General features: G+C 39.4%; 3 protein-coding genes and 1 long non-coding RNA gene across 8 annotated transcripts in view; 1 reads left to right on the top strand and 3 right to left on the bottom strand.

The window, feature by feature from the left end:
• Nucleotides 1-548: 548 nt before the first annotated feature.
• On the bottom strand, nt 549-13,317 carry LOC116842986 (F-box only protein 11). The gene is made up of 8 exons (XM_032812899.1): nt 12,828-13,317; nt 8,696-9,028; nt 7,293-8,099; nt 6,185-7,037; nt 5,871-6,091; nt 5,283-5,501; nt 4,967-5,174; nt 549-4,858 (listed from the first exon to the last, which is right to left on the bottom strand). The coding sequence occupies exons 1-8, from the start codon at nt 12,922-12,924 to the stop codon at nt 4,729-4,731; spliced, it is 2,868 nt and encodes a 955-aa protein (XP_032668790.1). The 5' UTR covers nt 12,925-13,317; the 3' UTR covers nt 549-4,728.
• On the bottom strand, nt 9,035-12,816 carry LOC116842989. 3 transcript variants are annotated; one of them, XR_004377811.1, is made up of 3 exons: nt 12,086-12,816; nt 11,500-11,586; nt 9,035-11,411 (listed from the first exon to the last, which is right to left on the bottom strand). It is a non-coding gene; the product is annotated as an uncharacterized LOC116842989 (long non-coding RNA). The 3 variants fall into 3 exon arrangements; XR_004377810.1 differs by having other exon boundaries at nt 12,108-12,816; XR_004377812.1 differs by having other exon boundaries at nt 12,525-12,816.
• Nucleotides 13,318-13,537: 220 nt separating the features above from the next.
• LOC116842988 (CAAX prenyl protease 2) lies at nt 13,538-17,316 on the top strand. Of its 2 annotated transcripts, none has more exons than XM_032812905.1 (6): nt 13,538-13,689; nt 14,922-15,027; nt 15,109-15,247; nt 15,360-15,596; nt 15,684-15,746; nt 15,814-17,316. In XM_032812905.1, the coding sequence occupies exons 1-6, from the start codon at nt 13,574-13,576 to the stop codon at nt 16,026-16,028; spliced, it is 876 nt and encodes a 291-aa protein (XP_032668796.1). In that variant the 5' UTR covers nt 13,538-13,573; the 3' UTR covers nt 16,029-17,316. The 2 variants fall into 2 exon arrangements, with proteins under 2 accessions (XP_032668796.1, XP_032668795.1); XM_032812904.1 differs by lacking the exon at nt 13,538-13,689 and adding an exon at nt 13,937-14,084.
• Nucleotides 17,004-21,578, bottom strand: part of LOC116842987 (BTB/POZ domain-containing protein KCTD3) — a 6,965-nt gene continuing 2,390 nt past the window's right edge. Inside the window, exons 6-11 of one of the 2 annotated variants that reach the window (XM_032812900.1) lie at nt 21,289-21,405; nt 20,681-20,686; nt 19,417-19,556; nt 18,915-19,101; nt 18,466-18,735; nt 17,004-18,278 (exon numbers count right to left, since the gene is read on the bottom strand). In XM_032812900.1, coding sequence (XP_032668791.1) covers nt 18,079-18,278; nt 18,466-18,735; nt 18,915-19,101; nt 19,417-19,556; nt 20,681-20,686; nt 21,289-21,405 — 920 coding nt within the window. In that variant the 3' untranslated portion in view covers nt 17,004-18,078. The remainder of the gene's footprint in view (nt 18,279-18,465; nt 18,736-18,914; nt 19,102-19,416; nt 19,557-20,680; nt 20,687-21,288; nt 21,406-21,578) is intronic. The other variant, XM_032812901.1, reaches the window with a different exon arrangement.

Below are 21,578 nucleotides of genomic sequence, written 5' to 3'. Positions count from 1 at the left end.
ATATATATATATATATATATATATATATATATATATATATATATATATATATATATATATATATATACATATATATACATATATACACATATTTATGTATGTATATATGTAAGTAGATAAAGAAACCGCAGTTACAAGGTAATAAGTTTTAGTTGAGCTTCTGTCATGCTGGCAACGACGGTTTCGCCACGGCAACAAACTTCTTTTCCTCGATGTGCAGTGGAAAGAGTCGAAAATCGCAGAAAAATGTTCCCTTCGCGTATATTCATGAGGGAAAACGGCTCGGCGCGGACAATGTTAAACTTATACTTCCGACAGTAACGTTTTATTTCCGCTCCTCGAACGAGAGACGAAGGATGCACGCGCACAAATCTCCTTCCTCCGTTCCGATAAAATAAAGAAATATAAAGAAAGAAAAGAAAAACACTCTCCTATATATATGTATATATATGTGTATATATATATATATATATATATATATATATATATATATATATATATATGTATATAAAATAAAATAACTAGGTTCAAGGATATAACACAGAATGTCCAATGATCATTCGATCGATAATTTATGCTATCCGAACAGGTCGACAAATAAATTTCACTAATTACAATACATCGATAGAGAGCGACGTAACTCCGATCGATATAAATTTCGATTTCACGCTCAACGTGAAAAAAAAGAAAGATACAAGGACGACAAAAAGCGCTCGAGAACGTAGTTTAGGAATAGGATTGAGTTCAACTTGTATTCGTGTGTCGATTCGATATGACCGGATGTTACTTCATTGAAATCGAATCTGCACTCTTGAACATCGTGGACTCATTTCGTACACTTGTAAAACACTTGCTACGATGGAAAATTGATCGATCTGACGTGGGTGCAGTAATGCCGAACTCTATATCGATATGAGATGTAATTGGAGCTTCACGAAGTACACTCGAAACGATAATATTTTATGTTCTTTTATTCACAAACATAATAGTATCAATGCGTGCATCATTGCAAGTAAAAATCTATACAAATTTACTCGTAATAATACATACATTGCTACGGTTACGTTTGCAAGTAAAAAGATGTAAAACGCTATTATACATATATCTTTCATTTTTAGATACTTCGAAGTACTCATGAAAGGTTCGAGAACATGCTGCAGGTAATATTGGTAATACTGAGTGTACTCGATCCTATCTCTAACGCAGTCGGTGGAGTGTGTGTGTGTGTATGTCGCAATACGTGTTGTATACATGTCTTGTTTCGCGTCGCACCGCTACATTCTTCTGCAATATTCTCCGCTTCGGATATTTGACAAAAAAAGTAATATTCACGAAAGTACGTTAAACGAAACAACAGACCGTATCGTGTATCACTCAAAAATTCAGACATTCGATATCTTTTATAATTTTCTTTTTAGGTCTAACGCGACGCGCGCGCGCGCGCGCATAAAGACTGCCTTCATCTTGCTTTTTTAACATTTATGCTCTCGCACTCGGTTCCCGTATTTGTCGGACGTCATAACGTGCAACAGCTCTGATTACACTCTGTATATAATGCGACGTTGTGACGCGTAATACTACGTAACCCTCGCGGGTCGGTAAGCACAAAGGCAATTTTCATGCGCGTCGCTCTTCGCCGGATGTGACGTATAAAAGATACTACATAATACGTACAATAACGAATTACGAAGTAAAATTATCTCTGTCGAACAAAATTCAGAGTAATGATGAAGTCCGATGGACGACAAGTTCGTTTCCTTTCTTTGTTCTACTTATCTATATACGCATAGAATCACTCGCGTAAATAAAGCGGATTCGGGTCTAAAATTATCGCTAATAGGCGCTTCCTTTCTCGCACGGGGGCGCGCACGCCGCTCCCGGAAGAATTACAATTACGATAACGCGATTAGACTAAGACTTTACCCACATTTAACGTAATAATTAAAAAAATCGGATTATCTTGAAAAAGTCGAGATTACTTCTTTTTTAAAAACTGTTCCTCGGACAGTACATCTCTATTTTCGAACGTTTATTAATCTCCTTGTATTTCTTTGTTTCCTTGTTTTTTTTCTTTTTCACTGGTATACACTGTAGTACATCGCGTGTACGCACTTCCTTTCTTCCTCTCTCGTCCCGTCTCGGTTTTAATTATTTAACTTTGAACATTTATGCTCCCATTCTTATGCACTTCGCCTGTGGGGCAACTTAGGACCATCACAATTCACCATGCGAATAATGGAACCGTTACGCGTTAACTACGAGGTACATTTACATCAAAAAATTAGCAGAGCGTTATAGACGTTTATTCTCATTTTGATTATTCCACCTGTGAGTTTTATATTATCACATATTTTAGACATTTGTTTCGGTATGTCTTACAACAGATCTTCAAGTTTCCCCGCTTCGTTTAATTCTTCTCTTTCTCTCCTCACCTCTCGTTTATCTCCGCGAGATTTGTACCGCACAGATTTGTGACCAGTTAATTATCGCCAAAGTTGCACTTGGTTTTAGTACGTTAACGATCGTGACGTTCCGTGACGCGTTTTGGTTTACGGTCCTTCCCATAGGTTCCTTGTTTTTTTTTTTTTCATAATGGTTTAATGTTTAACTCAGTTTTATATTTCCGGACGAGCGTGACACTTTCAACACGCACTGCTTGTATTTCTCTCTCTTTCTTTATACACTGGCATAATTATCAGTCTCCGCTTATTAACTGCTGAGTGCAAACTTTATTTATATACTTTATGTTTTTTATGGTGTTGATGCTTCTGCTCGAATAAGTAGGTAATACAGTCAACGATGCTTGCCGCTCCTTGTTCGATATACACAATTTACATTCCGGACACACTGTTATTTATTCTTGAACTTATATTCGCTTTAACTATGTTTACTGCGGCTTTCGTTAGAGTTTTAAGCAGTTCATTAGAGTGTCTCGGTCACGAGATACACGTCGAGTGTCCTTATTATGGCGTATACACATGTTTCTCCGTTCTTCTCGTTTTTACACGGTTCAGCACTACACTCTCTCCTCGTAATATGCTGATTTTCGATTTTGAGATAGAACCTCGATAAAAAGAGCCACGTGAAAAGTTCGATTTACGATTAGTCTAGCGTTTGCGTCGTTTACACATTTAAATTAATTTGATATACCTAATATTATATCGTGTCATATAATTATATGAGGGCCGTCTTCGTTATTTTATTACTACCGTTTCTTGGCGTTTCGATTGCTGAGTTCTTTATTTGTATTGGTGCGTGTCAAAGAAATAATCTCTTTCTTACTAATAATCTCTAACAAGAACTCATTGTAGAGCTAACAACATTTACAATAAAATTTATAACACATAAAAAGCATTAAGCCAATCGTTTCGTAATTTTAAATTATAGAGAAAAAAAATATATATATATATGTCCGATGTATTATTGCGCAAAATAAAGTTGCACATAAATTAATCGATATAGTAGAATAATTTATTTATAAAAAAAGCATATACCTTCATAGAGATAGCGAAAGAAACAGCAAATAAATATGTAAATTATTCGATAATTTATTCATAAATTATCTTTTGCCATCGTGAAAAGGATCTTTTATAAGCAGAAAATTTCAAACTACACTTTCGTGAAAAGTGGAATTAAACAAGAGAAAATAGACAATAACAGAAAAGAGAACAAAAGTGAAGCGCCAATACGAGGCGATATTGCAGAATGTATTCGCAAATAATAAATACGATTGTGAATATGCATTTGTAAGTATATTGAATTAATTAATAAATTTGTACGTTTTTTTTTAATATTCTTTATAGTAACAAAAGAAGAAAGAGAATATAGGCTATTAGTGAACTATATACATACTTTTATAGCAAAAACTGCAGTATTTACAAGATAATCTTTTTTCAGAGTCAGGGAATTTAAAAGAAGCACCTATGAATCTCAAATATAAGTAATAAATTATAAAACAACACTGAATCAAAAGATTTTTCAGATCTTTTCAGAGATTGCTTGCATGGAGATGTATATACATACATACATACATATACACATATATACATATATATATATATATATATATATATATATATTTCTTTTATATAAAATATCTTTTATGAAGTCAGTAAAAAAACAAGTTTTGACTAAGTGTTTTAAGTATAAAAATATTGAGATAAGATAATTGAAAAATGTATGAACACGAGATATTTCATGTATCCAGAGTGCGATACACTTTGTCAGAATGTCAGAAAATAAAACGAAATATCTCGCAATATATTCATTTTTTAACACGTCACCCCAATATTTTTACGACGGAAAACAACTGCATAGATCTATAATCGATTGTTGCCTACGTTGTTTAAACACTTGAAGTATTATATGCTTCCAAATTCTTCGACTCTTTTCCACTAGATCATCTTGCATTTTATTGTTATTGTACATATGTAAATTCGCCTACAAATGCACAATCAAAATCTTTATCGGTTATTCGCGAATATCTCTTTGCTTAACACTAAACAATGATAAAGCTGATAAAGAGGGACAGATCCCGATAAGTGAACATTAAATAATATTAACAATATCAACAAATTTTTTTTAAAAAAGTAACAATCGCGTTCGACATGTATAAAGCAAATCGATGGTCGCAATAAAGAACTCGGCAATGGGTTACTGCGTGCTCGCGATATAGTGGACTTACAATTCTAACGTTGTTTGATTGTTTAAATTATATTAGGTTAGTTCCTAGTTGACCATAAGTGTGTGCGATTCCATGGGCGCTGCGCTATCATATAATGTATCCGTGTCTTGGGTAGGCTCACCCTGCAGCTGACACTGATTGCTCAACGTTCCGGCGCCACAATCGCAAAAGAATCTAAAAATATTAATGCATATAATTGTATAATTCTACAATTACATAAGAATTCGTAACGAATGTGCATACTAACAAATGATATTCAAAAAACAGGGATTCTCTGCTCACCGATCGTGTCTGATGAATTCTACGTCGTGGCCAGCATGACAAGTTCTTATACAATTAACACATATTGCATTGCGATCCGTCGTGTTGCACGTTTGACAGCGGTAAAAGTCGTGCATGGGAAACGACGTATACGAGGAGATTTTGTACAGACATTGGCCGTTTCCGACCGCCTTCTCCACTGCATCTTGGTTGTCATATATTTTATTGTCTAAAGAGAAGCGCGAAATATAAGTTTCCTCTACATTTTTGTCTCTACGCTACTGACACACTGACTAAAGTAACGCTATGTCACTGAAGAAGGAGACGGAATATTTACCTCTAGTCGTTGGTTGCACTCCGCTCGCCAAACACAAACCACCGAATCGATTATTGAATATTTGATTGCTTTCCAGCGTAGCGGTGGCGTTATTGGTTATTTCAACTCCAGCTGCCAGTCCGTCGAAAATCCGGTTCCTCCTCAACACAGGATGAGATTGCGTCGAAATGAGCACACCTGCTTGCGCATTGCGAAATATGTCGTTCTCCTCTAGGATACCTACACCAAGATAGAGGAACGTAATAAGTATGTTTAAAAAATCACGTAATAAATTCATAACTTAATCTGTTAAATCGCCGACACAGATGATTCTCGACTGTCATCTGCGATTAATTCGATCCTTTAAATAAATCTTTTGTAATAAATTACGATAAGATAGGTTTGAGAAGGTAATTTATTATAGAAAAAGGAAATAAATAATTAAAAGAGATGAATCTTATATATATATATATATATATATATGTGTGTGTGTGTGTGTGTGTGTGTGTGTGTATAAAATATTGTACTATACGCTGCTTATTACGTAATATATATTACTGATCAATGAGAATCATACGTCTCGTTATTCTATAAAAAAGAATACCGTACCTTTGCCACCGTTAAATATACAAATTCCGCCGTCTCGACCATCGAATATCTTGTTCCTCTTCAGAGTGGGATTACTGTCCGTCTTAATCCAAACGCCAGCCATCGCGTTATCAAAAATCTCATTTTGTTCGAGTAATCCTAAGCCACTATTATACACAAGAACACCGCCATTCTGCCCACCCCATATCTTGTTTCCACGTATTACCGGGTTACTGCCAGTCCTAGATTAACAAGAAACCCGCGTATTCATCTAGGTGTGCGCTGACAATAGAATCCGGCCTCGGGTCAATTAATAAGGGATGGGCCTTAATTACCTTATTTGTACTCCTGAATATAAATGATTGAAAATATCATTGTCTTCCAACTTTCCGTGGCCGTTGTCGTAAAAATATACGCCGACTTGTTTGCCACTGTGAATGCGATTTCTCCTTAATACCGGCGTCGAGCCCGTCGTTATCCAGACGCCTGCCAAGGTATTCGCGTAGACTTCATTCTCTTCGATCAAGCCTTGGCCCTTCTCGTGCACATAAATACCGCCGTGCTGACCGTGGTGTATCTTATTGTGTCTGACGATGGGGTCTGAGTTTGTTCTAATCTGTATGCCAGCCAAAGCATTGCCGTAGATGTTGTTGTGCTCAATCAAACCCCTACCCTCACCGAATATGTACACTCCACCTTGATGGCCGTTGTAGATCTCGTTCCGTCGTATGGTAGGGTTCGAGTTCGAGGTGATCCACACACCGGCGAAGTTATTGGAGTGGATTTTGTTGTCGATGAATTGGCCCAGACCGTTCTCGTGGACGTAAATGCCTCCCGTCTGACCGTGGTGTATCTCGCAATGCACAACGGTCGGATTAGCGCCGGCTTTTACCTCAAACCCCGCTATCCGGTTGTTGTGTATGTCATTGGCTTCGAAATAGCCAAGACCATTGTCAAATGTAAATATGCCTACGTCGCGACCGTGGTGAATGTGATTCCGCCGCATTATCGGGTTCGCGTAATTCTTCACCCAAATGCCGGCCAACGCGTTCCGCGAAATCTCGTTGTCCTCATAAGTGCCTTGAGCATAATCAGTCACATACAGACCCACGTTCTCGCAGTCCGATATGTCGCAGTTCTTCACCACCGGGTTAGCCCCCACGCCGGAGACACATACCGCCGCACCGACTGAAAATTGAAAGCTTAATCTCAGTAACTCAGCTTGTAGACCGCTACATTCAAATGTTTGGCACCGACAATACTCTCTATATCTTTTATTTATCTTTTATCATTATATCTGTCAAATTTCGCAATTTTTAGCACTTACATATCTCGTAATCGCAATGTCATAAAATCCACTTTATTATTGCAACTATTATCAGCTCTTACAATCTTTTCTAGTGAAATGTTTAAAAATCAAGCTCGAAAAATCGCAACACTTACCAACACTCGAACTTCTGATGATACAATGATCGACGGTAGGGCTACAATTTTCACCCACTTCTAAGCAATAATGCTTATGATGCGGCACAGTACTGGTGACATCGGGGGTGAATTTTAACGTGAGGTGACCAGCGTAGGCGCGTTTCGCGCCCTCCACGAACATGACTGTTGACTCGCTCTCGCGCTCCAATATAACGGATTCTGCGACGTTACCGGGCGCGGCGCCTATCAACGCCACGTCATTGTCTATAACGAGGAATTCGCCTCTATACGTGCCGGCGTGTAAAAACACCAAATGCTGAGGCCCCTCCTCGATTGCCTGCGAATTATTGTTGCTGTTGCCACTGCTACTGCAGCAACCTTGTCCGCCGGCGGTTGTGTTAGTGCCGCTTGCCGAAGCACCACTGTTATTTCTATATTCGTCGACGTAGTCCAAGGCAGCCTGAATCGTATTGAAGTGTGGGAGATTGCGTCCCTTGAACTTCAAATCCTGGAAGCCGGGCCTAACGTGAACGCCCCTGTACAGCTGCCTAAAGCTCTCCTTCCACGGATTAGGATAGTCGGACTCGTCCGGCGACACGAACTCAAATTTACACGGCGCGGGATTGAACAACGGCAGGTCGTACTCGTACACCTGCTGGTAGAGTGACTTCCAAAGCTCCGTGTCGTTCGCAATCGTCTGGAAACGCTTGCAGACCTGCGATACTCTGCACAGGTCCTGCTCCATGAGATAATTGAATATCGTGAGCAACACTTCGTCCGGTAGCTCATACTGAAGATAGTGCGCCGCTGTATTTGTATTTATACCTGTCCCGGAAAAGAATTGACATTAGAGTGCAATTGCGATGTGAAGTCGAGCATGTGTCATTCGACAAGTGGGAGGTTCACATATTTGACGCTATTATATTTTTATGTGTAATACATCCTGATACTAAGGACAAGTTTCTGATTAAATTAAACGACAATTATCTCAGAGCTGTTAATTTGGAAAATAAAACAGTTTATTATTAAAACAAGTATAAGGAAAAATTCTCTTTATAATTTACATTTGGATTGCTATATTGGTCACACAAATATTAATTGGATTATTATCAATAGTTTAACTAGTATTAACAAGAATTAATTAGTGTATTCTGCTTATGTAGAATTATTAATAATTTGTTGATTATTGTTTAGCGACAAATTAGCTAGAAATAGGTAGAAATCACGATTGGCAATTCTGCCGACTGATCATCGATCAGTTTAATCGGAGTTCGGTGAAAGTCACCCCGATTGCTCAATAAAAGTGCCACTCGAGTGGATTTACAATGACGACACCGGTGTCGACAATGCATTCGTGGTTGCATTAATCTTTCATCCTTCAAGTCGACTCGTCGGTTCTTAATAATCACTTTAGGACGCACCTTCCGTGGATAGCGAGCATGTTCGTCTCGGCCGTTTTCTCGCTGGTAGAGACGAGCAACCGAGGGTTGCGACGATACTGCTACCACCCGACGGTGGTAATGCAGAACTGGTGCCGGGCGCTGGGTCCGGATGAGGTGGACTCTTGCGTCTCAAATCGTAAGGCGATGAATGCGAATGAGACGGGGAAGGTGAGGGTGCAGCCACACCGGATACACTAGGAGACGAGCCTCTTCCGCCATTTCCTCCGCCTCCTGCACCCCCGCCACTGCCAACTCCACCCCCAGGTAGCATCTGTGGGTTTGGCGATGGACACGGCAGGTCGCATGGCTCGGCTAGTAAAAAATACAACAACGACAATTAGAAAATCAAGAAAACAAAAAATAGCCACGATGATTCGCTGTGCGTATTGTCTCGAAAGAGATCGACCCTAACGTCAGAGGAAAGGAAGATCATTAGCGTACACGTAGATGAAAAATAAGGGATAAACATGATACAAAAGATAAATTAAAACTAAAGATACGCTCTTGATCACGGCAGTTCATAAACAACATACGTACACGTGGTCTCCTCGATATATCTCTCTGTCGTCGTGCAAATAAATAACATAATGCGGTAAGTACGAAGTCGTTAGAAAAATTTGCAACGTCGTAATTTGCACGTCGATGTTTCGCCGTTGTTTTACGAACTTCGAAGTAGCGGTGTATTATGTGTGCGAAACGTGTAACGCTGTTAGTCCACATGTCAAATGAGAAATCTATTAACAAGGTAACAACATTGCGACCGTGTGTCGTAATATAATTGTTGACATTATGTAAACCCAATTACAGTTGAATGTACAACGTAATTAAATTATAATGAATAATTTCGTAATAATAATAATAATAATAATAATAACAATAATAACGGTAATAAATTTCGATATCGATTGCGCTTGTGTGTGCATGTTCTTCCGCAACGACACTTCGGCACAGCGTAGCTGCGAAACAGGACTGAACATTAGGATATTAGGTACGTTCCATTTCACTCTATTAACTATAATCTCGCTCGGCAATTTGCAGTTATCGCAGAAAATGGAAATTTGCATCGCGTGCTAAAGTACAAGTCGCTATAGGGAGATACACGGCTAACACGTCGTATGTCGTTCGGGCCTTCCATTCACTACCGTCCGAATTATCGTGCACAATGATACAAGCGGAATCGTCACGCGGTGCGTTCCGTGGCGTCGTAAACAGCGCGTCTTGACGTTTCACTTTCTAGCCGGTCAACACTGGCGCGCGTCCGTGAGATTTACGGGATACACAGATTCCGGGCCGCGAGGATACTCTCGATTACGTTTTCGGGTCACACCAAAGTCCTCTCGCGAAAGTGGAGCAGACACTAATTCATCACACACAAAACGCACTATTGGCGGCAGTGTCGATATATCGCGTAACAGACGTCAGCCTGTCCTACCTCTCTTTCTCCTCCTCCTCCTCCTCCTCTTTGGCCCTGTAAGAAAGTTCCTTTAAATATTCTACTTTTTTTATGTATAATTCCTGCATATGACTTAAGAAATTCGAGAGTAATCTTGAATTCGAAATTTTTCTCACCAGCACTCGTTGAAGAGTCAAGAACGTACCATATAGTTTTATCGAGTGATGTAATTTCTACTCTTATCTAATGTCGCTCTTAAGGACATCCATACTTGGAACACTCTTTGAACTCGCCGCTCGGACGAGTACGAGCTAATTGACTCTCAATAATTTCTACAAAGTAGCGTATCTCGCATTTCTTCTGAGAATCGCAAGCATACCAGTTAATACAATCGTCGAGCACGGACGAGATAGCGAGAGTGAAATTATTCCAAAGACGTAAGACACGAATGTTAATTTCGATAATCTTGAAGATACTTTATTCGCTTCTCCGTTCATCATCCTCTTACTCTCTCATTTCCTCTTTCTTTTTATCGCCTTCTCTTCGTCTTTCCTCTTATCCCCTCCAGTCCCTCTCTCTCTCCCCCTCTCTCCTTTATAGTCGCTCTCCATCTCTCTCTTTCTCGGTGCGCTGGAAAATTCGGGCTCCGATCGACGTATACTTGGCAAGTTGTACTGCGTTCCAGCTGGATCGTTGGTGATTCGGGATTAAGAAAGATGGAGAAAGAGAGAGAAGGAGGGAAGGAGGGGGAAGGAGAAAGAGAAAAAGGGAAAAGAAGACAGTGTAGGAGGGCGGGGACGGGGTTCTTTGGAACCCACATTCCGAGGGATTGATCGCGAAGTGGAGATCGCGATCGATACAATCAACCCACAACGACGTATGGCATACAAGAGATACAAAAGCGAACGTTCCCCGAGCGAAGCGAGTCCTCATCCTATCGCGATATTGTATTACAATAAGGATCGTATTCCGTGAATAGTGCTAACGCGAGGGTCGTTCAACCCTTATTACATTATAGCTCTGAGCTACTGTCCGCACGTAGCGATGCACGATTATAACACGGGATCGTTTTCTATTTGCGTCCCCGTTAGAAAATGTTACCCTTACTTTTACCGATCGCTTTGTATATTTGCGCGTTGCCTTATGGTGTTCGCCTAGTCTGAAATTTACGATCGCTCATGAACTCCGGGGTGTTACATAGATTTGTGTTATCGCCTCGACGCTGTGAATCAGTGCCGGCACGTGAACAGCCATGATTAAACTGCTTTCTTTGTTTATCTATATTGCGGATAGGGCTACGATCTGGAAATGCATAATCGAGAAGAATTAATTAAGCAAGAATCATGTTCATTGGCGCGATAAGGACTTCATCAATAATATCAAAGCGTACAACTCATCAGTGCATGATTGATTCAATTCTCTTTGTCGCTACAGCTAGTATGGTTAGGTCGTCTACCACAATTTGACAGCTTTTCCACTGAAAGTTATCACAGAATATACATTTAGTGCCATGCAACTTCAATTATGATGCTGAAAAAGTATTGAAAAGTGACAGCCAAAACTCATGCATCCATACTTTGATCAACCGTAGAACAGAAACGTAAATGTACAGAACAATCTTTCCTCCATCATACAGATGTGGCTACAACTTTCTCAGAATGCTAGTACTTGTCTATACTACAATTTTATACACAGTCACATCAAAGTAACAGTTCTATTCTCAATTAGTTGTAGATATATTTGTCAGATCACACCTAAGCTAAGCTTCAAGCTTGGTCTTTCCTGAACATACCATTACCCAGTTGTTTCAACATGCACTCAATAAAACACAAGGCTGTCCCATTTAACACCTTTCCCGACCTGAAGCGAGGCAAAAACATGTAGAATCGCTTCAAAGAGGAAGAGAATGAGATGTGGTCATAGAACAGAGTGTAAAAGGATGCGATTCTAAAGAGTCTACAGCCGCTTACACTTACGCGCTTAGGTAAGAATATTAACCTCGATTGCCGCGGAACGTACGGTCGCTCGATTACACACGCCTAAAACGTCAATCTCGCGATGCTCGCGGTCGATCGCCATGCACAACACCTCGCCTCCGCACTCTCTCTATTACGCGCCACGATCCCGAGGACGACAAGAGAACGAAACTTCGGAAGGCTGGTATGCCTTCGTGCATACCGCGTCATCGTTTCCGCGAACTGCAGCGGCACCTCGGCTCCGGGAGAAATTCTTGCGCGACAGACGCCCCTCGCTGAGGTGACCCTCGAAGACGAGGTGAGACCAAACGAAACGTGCGGTGAGGAATATAAGCCAGGAAGCTTGCGCGTGTACGTTAAAATTGTGCACGGAGACAAAGGCTCGACGGAGATGGCGGGGTGTACGCTCCTCTGCGACGCTTTCGGCATGCTGTCGTACCGTTGTGCTCTCGATAGAGAGGCATCGGCGATGTGGAATATGGGCGATTTATGAACTCCTGGACATTGGATGCGGCGATTCTGTCTCTCCTATTGTCTTCTTTCTCTTGCGCCCTCTCTCTTTCCCTGTCTCACTTAGGCTTACATATCCTCTCTCGCACTCGCTCGTTCTCTTTCTCTCTCGTAGTCTCGGTCTGTCCTTCTTCGTTCGCCCGCTTACTCGCTCGCTCGCTCGCTCGTTCACTCACTCACTCACTCACTTACTCACTCACTCGCTCTTCGTCGCACTCATTCGCACGCTTACCCGAAGTGGTTCTCGACGGCAGAGGAATCCTGTTTGCGCCTTTCCGCCGTGATCTCCGCACGTAGCTGCGCGACGACGTGAACGACGCGCTCGGCATCTTTCTGTCGGCGGCGCTCGGCGGACGTCCTCGTCTCCGTGTCTGTTGCCGTTGTCGTCCTCCGCCTCCTTCTCTTCCTCCTCTTCCTCCTCCGCCGCCTGTTCCTCTCGCAGCTCCGCAGCACTTGATCGGCGGCTTCGCGTATTCCCTCGACTGCGAGGGTGCGCGAGGACCGGCGGTACCCCCCCGCCCCGCGCGCGGCAGTAGGGCAGCCGCCGCGACGTAGGGCCGCGCACACAGAAGCTGCCAAAAGCTTAAAACACACTACACAATAGCGACACTACCACCGTGCATGGCGGCCATCTTGCTCACGGTCGACGAGTAGGACTCTGCTTGCCGACTGGTGGCCCAGAGGGCAGCCGCCAATCGGACGAGTATCTGCCCCGTGAGTGCGTGCTGTGCGCGAAATACCCTTCTTGCCCCCCATTCGACCCGTACGACCCACCGTTCACTCGTCGCCCCTCTACCACCCGCTGCCGCTTCACGGCGTTTCCCTCCCCAACCCCTTCCTTATCCTGCTCCTGCTCTCCTCCTCCTCCTCTTCTACCGCGGCAGCCGCCACCGCCGCCGCTGCCGCCACGGGGCTTATTACCGAGCCCCCCTTCCGCAGTGGAGCGCGACACAAGCGACCGACATCGGCTATGGAGCTATGGAGGCCGCGGAGCGAAATACCGATTCGCCCTGCATCTCCGCCGTCCTCTCGTGCCTCGCACTCTCAATCGTGTACGTGGCGAGCCTGTATGTCTGGAGTTCGCCGCACAACAGGTACGTGTAACGTCCGCCGCGATCAGCGACGGTGGTGTGGCGGCGACAGCGGCGACGACGCAACAATAACCACAAAGACGACGACGACGATGACGGCGATGTTTCTCGAGATCTCCCGTTCTTGCACTCGTTCGATTCTCTTCCGATTTCGCGGCCGCTCCTTGTCCCGCAACGTCAGTGTCTCTTTTCTCTCGTAGGCGCGGCGCTCACTCTCTCGACAAGTCGCGAGTTATAACTGTGTAGTACTTCACACCAACCGGACGGATACAAGTGACTGTTCCACGCGCTGTGCGTCGCAGCGCTTGCTGTCACAATCGTACTCGGGATAGGTGGCGCCAGCGACCGCGCCGACGGCGCCGCTTCAAGTTCCTAGTGAAAAGAGAATTCTAGTGATTGTATGCAGTTGGAATTTGTCTATTCGTACTTGCACTTTCTGCACTAGGGTTCTTAGGAGGGAACAATAGCAAGGGGTCAATAATGCATCTTTTCCTCCTGTATGAACTCACGTAAAAAGTGAAAATTTTTTAAGTTGAAAACATTTGAAAGTATCTTCATTTTCCACGAGTACACGTTTGAAGAAAAGATTCGTTCCCCGATTCTCTTTAGCCACGTTTCCAAGTATTAGTTTCTTATAACTTCAATCTTTCTTTCCGTTTTTCTTATAGATTTTACATATTTTATTTTGAATACAGAGAATAAGTATGCGAAAGTGTGAAGAAGAATAAATTTATAGAATATATAGCGAAACACTTGAATCCGATATGATAATGTTTGACGCTATAATTTGAATATGGCGGGACTTTTAAATTGAACGCAACAATGGTCGAGTTTTTTAATTCATCGATGGATTCATCGATGAATTAAAAAACTCGCTCAATATCTCTCTTTGCCCGCAATATTCGAGCAAATTCTTTCGTAAATAAATCATAAATTCGACGCGCAATAGCTACACTGATTATTATAACAATTAACAAAGCAATCACAAAAGGTATGGATGGATGAATGTAGTTAAAAAAAAGTTATAAACCAAGTTTCTTATTGGCATGCAACCTGAAATAACAAAGCAATCACGATTGAATCTGCTGATAGTATAAACAATTAAATCGATTAATTTGAAATGTCATATAATTAATACAGTAAACAAGTAATCACAACATACTGTTTACTGATCAACAGTAATATTGTTATGTAAAACTGATATCAAGCTTTATTCTCAATTATTTCTATTTCAGGGAACACCCATCAACGATAAAGAAACGATTTTTTAGTGTGTTTATCATGACTCTCATTTCTCCAGTACCTTTGTACTTTGGTATGAACGAGAATGTATTTCAGAAGGTAGTCCTTTTCATTAATGTAAATAATTTAAAGGCATTTTGCGTAAACCATCAGCGATTTCGTCATGGTTTTATATTTCAGGCAACCATTTGGGAGTTGCTGGGTCTACGATGGTCAGGCTTGATACAGGCGACTGTGATACCGTTGCTTCTAACGATGATCCTGTTCCTAGGTCCTCTGAGTCTGCAGGGATTCAATGGATTGTGGCGATTGTACACTGGTCAGCATTCTAAATTGAATTTTAGAATCCAATAACATGCTCTCCTTGAAACCACACTATGAAACGCATCTGAAATGAAGCAAATATCATGTTGTTGCGAATCTTTCTCTAGAACCTATATATTGGTTGGGAAGCGTGAGAACGCTGATCTGGTGGAGGAATCAGGTAGTTGCTCCATTGTCTGAGGAGTGGACTTTCAGGGCTTGCATGTTGCCATTGCTCTTGCAATGCTTCGCACCGACTACTGCCATATTCGTGTGCCCCTTGTTCTTCGGGGTAGCTCATTTCCATCATGTAGTGGAGAGAATAAAGATGGGAATGGGGATCAAGCACGCACTGTTTATATCCTGTGAGTAAAAATCTCGTATTATAGCGAATCCCGGAATTGGGACGAGAAGACGAGGAATTTCTTACGGGATTTGTGCGTCAATTTCAGGTTTCCAGTCCGCGTACACGACATTATTCGGAGCGTACGCAGCCTTCCTCTTTGCCAAAACAGGTGAGTTCCCTTTAGTGTGCTCTCGATTAGTCGTTAAACCTTTCCTTAAGTTCGTATCTTCCCTCAGGTCATTTCATTGCACCGTTCGCCGTGCATTCTTTCTGCAATCACATGGGATTTCCTGACCTCTCTGAAGTAGCAGCGTACAAGGATCCACTGAAAAGAGCCGGACTGCTGTGTCTGTTTGTAATCGGTTTAGTCGCTTGGTGCTTTTTGTTGACGCCATTGACTCATCCGTCATTGTTCCACAATAATTTGTTCTGGCATAAACATTTTATATGAGATACGTCTAACTTATAACAAGTGATTAAATGTTTTTATGCAGGATTTACCGTAACCGCTCCATCGACTTAACAGTTTACATTGTTGTGTGACATTTTAACGTTGAATCTTAATAGTACAATACTTGTATGTCAAGGAGTTTCTCGCGCATCATTGCGGGATTAACATGATTTCGTACTGATTAATTTTCTAAGCCGAGAAATAGATCGATATAGATAGATAGTCTAATCTTAACTGATCGTACAATTAACATTGTTATGAATTGTATCACCGTAGTGCCTGATATTTAATTAGACTTTTATAGTGGTAATTGCGAGTGTCAATAACTATTGGGACAAAGCGAACTTGTTCTCAAAGCCAAAGTGCGGAGACTCATATAAATTATCGTTTACGAATCGCTACATATTCGTATGTTGCATTATTTCACAATTTTGAGGCGTCGGTTAAATGTTATCGATATTATCCTTTCACAAGGATTTTTTGTAAAACGAGAACTGTAATATAAATTATCATAGAGATATAATTAATGTAACGTATTAAGAAAGTTTCTAAATCGATCTTTCTAATCGTCTACTTTTATAATGATCTGTGTGTACAGTGTATTTACGATATTTATGTATGCGAGACGGCAGTTAACGTGACATTCAAACGTGAGCGAAACTGCTGCTACATGTATACCAATGGTTTATTTAAATCACAGAAGTAAGTTGTTTAACAATATTACGATACTAAATAATACAGTTTTTTATATATGTACATGTATACATGTATTGATGAACGCGTATGCATTATATATGCAGTGAAACTATAACAAAAGTACGTAAGTATTTTCGTACGTGCATATGGGATATTCGAGAGCCGCAGTAACCGAATATAGCGCATATATGTATTCGAGTGCAATTCAACTTTGAAATATCTTTTGATTGCATACATAATGTATACCATACATTTGTTACTCAAGAGATGCGATCGTGCTGAAATCAACTTTTGAAATTATATATTCAGGGATATGAAGTGTTGATAGTGATACAGTGTTGACATATTATTAAGTGTTTTACAGTTGAGGTAAAAATGCAGGTCGCATGCTATGCGTAAATTAATATAACAATGTTCACACCGACTTATATCGATAGCTTCCTTTACTTTAGGACTTGTTAATTTTGTTTCAATACATCGCGAGAAAATGGCGCGTTTCTTTGTACGATTATCTTCGTTTTTTGTATAACATTAATACAGAATATATAATTCTAAACAAAACACATACATTTTTAACTCTCGTATTATCTATCAGTCAATGAGATTTTACTGAATATATACCCCTCTACCTAGACGATCTTATACTTATTTTTCATTAAACGAGCTTATGTACGACAATGTATAAAAGTTTATATTGAAACAATGAATATCGTAAAATCGAACTTTCTTAAGAGAATTTGATAACTGCTCTGATAGGAATAACGATATAAATAATAAAAGAGCATATGCATATATGTTTAAAATTTTACGACTTTTGTTAGAGTTTATAAAAAATTTAATTATATTAATAACAACAAATGCAAACACGATTTTCTCGAGAACATTTTAGCCATATTACCAAACTCTCTTAAAATAAACCTTATAGACATTCATTTGCATAAAATCCGCTTACGCTAAAGTAATATTATCAACATGAATATATAACTAATATAATGAGTTTATAATTAAATATACAGCTGTAAAGCTTATATAACGCACAGTCATGCTCTTTGTCATATTATTTTCAGATTGCACTACTTAAATAGATAAATAACAAACCTCATGTATAGAGTTTGTAGAGCAGAATAGTCTCTTTTATGCGCATGAATGCAAAGATATTGATTTAGGAACTATAATTATACAGACTTGTTTTCGACGGTTTATAGCGTGTTTGGTTTGTCAATAAATAAATAAATAATAACTAGATAAATGCAGATTCTGTTTATGTGTTAGCGCATATCTCTATATCCGCGGTTATAAACCGCCAGATATATTCAGTTTCCGTTCGTGCCAGATACCTCAATTAAATACGTCCTTACGTTTGACTCGGTCCAGGCATTACGTCCGGATTCTGTGACTGATTAAGGAACAAGACATTACTCGTCTTAATCCTAGGTCCGGTCGCAATCAACGAAGGGGAGGGACTGATGCAAGGTGTTGAGCAATGACTGTTGCTGAGGTCGCATTGATCCAACAGTTTCCAAAGCTCTTCTGGCGTAGGTCCACCAGAGAAATCTGTTGTTAAAAAGCATGCATTTATAAAAATAACATATTCTATGATTTATATATTTACGTGTATATTATCAAATGGGTCATTTTAGTCGGTCGAATATAAAAGAAAATTCTTCTTAGATAGTTTTACATCTTAAGACGAATGCTTATGAATTTCGTTAAGTCATTCCGTAGTGAGAGTAACGCACACCTTGAATGGCATTGAAAGACGGATCCAATGCCGTTGTGAGATCCCACATTTGTATAGTGCCGTTAGAATGGCCAGTAAATATGAAACGCCTGGGCCTTGAGCCCATGCCTTCACATTCGTGCACGTAGAAAGAGCTTATTATGCTGCCGTCCACTGACTGAATTACACAAACTCTTTTTCCATTTGACGCCAATCGAACAAACAATTGATCAGTTTCGGGCACAACTTTCTGAACAAATACTTGCTCGTCGTCTTGCTCACCAAACGGACCTGTATATGTGATAGAATATTAAATTAATGTAAGTCAAACATATTAACGAGTAAGGAGTAATGAATAACGAGTAATAATGAAATTCATGTAACTTTTTGCAATGATGTAATAGTAGATCGTATAAGTAGTAGTTTAAAGACAATGAGACAATTTAAAGACGTATAATATTACGACGTACCGAAATCGTTGCCGGCATTGTAGCTGACGCAAGGATCGATTGCTTCCAAGGAAACGATTTTGAAGCTTGCCTCAGGCATTGACCCTGGTTGAGTTGAGATCATTCCGCGAAATCTGGTCACCGCCCAACTCCGCACATGATTATATTCCGAGCAGACTGATACCAGGTATTTTTCCGAAAGTGTCACCTGCAACATATCTCACGCGTGTAGCTAACTGGACGGCAAAAACTTTTTACTTCGAGTACTGTTCACAAGTTAAATTTATAGTATTATAGTTGGTGCAAAAGACCTGTTATTTCTCTATTCAACTTTAGCTTTTGTAAAAAGTTACTGATTTGTAGCTTTTTTCATTCATATAAAAAATTACTAATACATCGGAGCTGAATAATATTTTGCTTTTGATTTTATTTAACTACGATAAATTTAGCTACGATAAATTCTTTGCACCAATCTAATACTAATTAAAGTATTTATCAGATAAAAATCGACGTTCAATGTTACCTTAGTTACACTGCTTTGATGCACTGTGAATGTTTGAAATAACTGCGGACCGTGACCTACGGTTTCCGGATGCTGCACGATTACTCTGACACTGCCAGACTTCGTGCCGTATGCAATTTCTATCCAGTTCCCACAAAGACCTGTGTTGGAGGTGTTAACATTTCAGAACACTTTCTTCCATTCTTGCATTAACCACCTGATGCACTTTGAAATTCAAAATAAATCTAAACATTATATTTCTCTTGTCACGTGCATTGTTTTAGCGATATTGATTTACTGAGATCTCGTCGAAATAGAGACTTGTGTTTGCCGAAATAACATGTAGATTCATTGTACTTCATACTGTATTATGTATAGACGTAAAAATTGGATAGTGTATCAGAGGATTAATTCTCAATACTACAATAACTACAATAGATGATAGATGAAATACCTTGAAAATATAGGCATGATATGAAATAATGTATTTAAACGGTAAAAATGTGTTCGTTAATACAAAGTAATAATTGATATGTGAAATTACAATGTAAAGCCCATGATATTACATGCAGCAAATATATATTGATTTATAAAATAGAACACAATGACAACCACAAGTAATAATAGTTATGTCTCAAACAACTATGTGTGTATACGCGTATGTGTAAAGATATTGTAATATTTATCATAACTAAAAATCAATTTAAAATATATTTTGTCCAGAGAAAAAAGCATTATATTTAAAATTTTACCTATAGACTACCGACAAAAAGTAATGCGCAAGCAAATATGTATATTTTCTATTACCTCCCCTCCCCTTCTCAGACGCTAGCATGGAATATATTAGAGTAAATAGGAAAAGCAAGCAAATTTAACAATTAATTCGAATTAACTAAATGAAATAAGACGCGAAGAAAAAAGAAATTGCGATGGTACAACTGGATGCACATAAGGATAGCAAAGTTATGTGTGAGTCGTGCAATCGTTGTCCGTGTCTTATGTGAATTTGCATCCTATATACAGACTAACAAAAAGATGCTTTGTGTGATAAACACGTTTGAGTGATCTGTGCTGCTAGTATGAAGGAAAGGAACATTATGATTAGGTGCATTTATATAGTATAACTTAATAACATTCGGAGAGGAAGGGAGTGTTTGATATTTAATTATGCGATTCGCGACATTTAATGCTAGTCAACACACAAGATGGATGGAGATTGACGCCTTGAATTATATGAGTTGAATGTGAGAAGGCAAAACGTCTGTTTATATCGACCCATACTTGCCTTGTGCTATCGATCCAGTTGTACGAAATCATGAAGCAAAGAATGTAATGATAAATTTTCATTAATATCTTTAAGAGTCACCTTTCACTTTCTCCAACTTTACAACATAATATTTTAATAAATAAATTGTTAATAACGCTAGTTACTAGTGATTATATTTAAACTTTATATCTCCATTGCTAATATATATTCTTATATCAGCGTGCGGTTGTGGTAACAATTTTGCGTGAGACTATAAAATTCTTGCGTAATTTTCGCGAAATTTTATTCCTGCTAAAAGGTACTTTTGCAATAAGAATCCTCAATAGTGAGCCAAATATTCCACTTGGAATCGTTTTTGACTAATAGTAAAAGTAGCTACTAGTAGAAGTAACCCCTTGTCCACAACCTTGCTTTAATCTTTAAACTGTAAAAAATTGACCAACTACAGTTGATTATTTTAAAAATAATCAACTGTGGTTGGTCAATATCTTACGGCTTAAAGATTAAAGCAAAGTTGTGGATAAGGGGTAACTTTAACTGAGAATATTATATCTCGGATTTCCGTGCATTGTTTTTCTACCGAGATTTTTATTTTAAAACAAGAATAGGAATAAAAGAGAGCTTACTTGTTTTCGGCGTCAAATATACAGATATCGCAGTTATGGGATCGCAACTTGGATCACGATATAATTCAGTTACGAGTAGATCGTTATCCTTCATCCGCAAAGGAAACTTTTGCATATCTGTAATACATATTAAATATAAGTCCTACGATTTAACTGAAATAAAAATACATTGCATAACAATTAATACAGTTGTTGATATATAAAGCTTCTAAATGAAATTTTATTTTCTAGAATTTATTATATATATATATATATATATATATATATATATATATATATATATATATATA

Source organism: Odontomachus brunneus, unplaced genomic scaffold (genome assembly GCF_010583005.1).
Source record: "Odontomachus brunneus isolate Ranch 3 - 2012 unplaced genomic scaffold, Obru_v1 Obru_scaffold_029, whole genome shotgun sequence".
Classification (NCBI taxonomy): domain Eukaryota; kingdom Metazoa; phylum Arthropoda; class Insecta; order Hymenoptera; family Formicidae; genus Odontomachus; species Odontomachus brunneus.
This window is presented reverse-complemented; position numbering and strand designations above follow the sequence as displayed.

Excerpts from the sequence above, each read along its gene's own strand:
- LOC116842986 (XM_032812899.1), bottom strand. The coding sequence starts at position 12,924 with ATGCCGAGCGCGTCGTTCACGTCGTCGCGCAGCTACGTGCGGAGATCA. Across the intron at positions 9,029-12,827 it reads GCCGTCGAGAACCACTTCGG|CCGAGCCATGCGACCTGCCG; the intron begins GTAAGCGTGCGA and ends ATTTTTTACTAG. Across the intron at positions 5,175-5,282 it reads AGTGCAACCAACGACTAGAG|ACAATAAAATATATGACAAC; the intron begins GTAAATATTCCG and ends GCTTCTCTTTAG.
- LOC116842988 (XM_032812905.1), top strand. The coding sequence starts at position 13,574 with ATGGAGGCCGCGGAGCGAAATACCGATTCGCCCTGCATCTCCGCCGTC. Across the intron at positions 15,028-15,108 it reads ACGAGAATGTATTTCAGAAG|GCAACCATTTGGGAGTTGCT; the intron begins GTAGTCCTTTTC and ends TTTATATTTCAG. Across the intron at positions 15,747-15,813 it reads CTTCCTCTTTGCCAAAACAG|GTCATTTCATTGCACCGTTC; the intron begins GTGAGTTCCCTT and ends ATCTTCCCTCAG.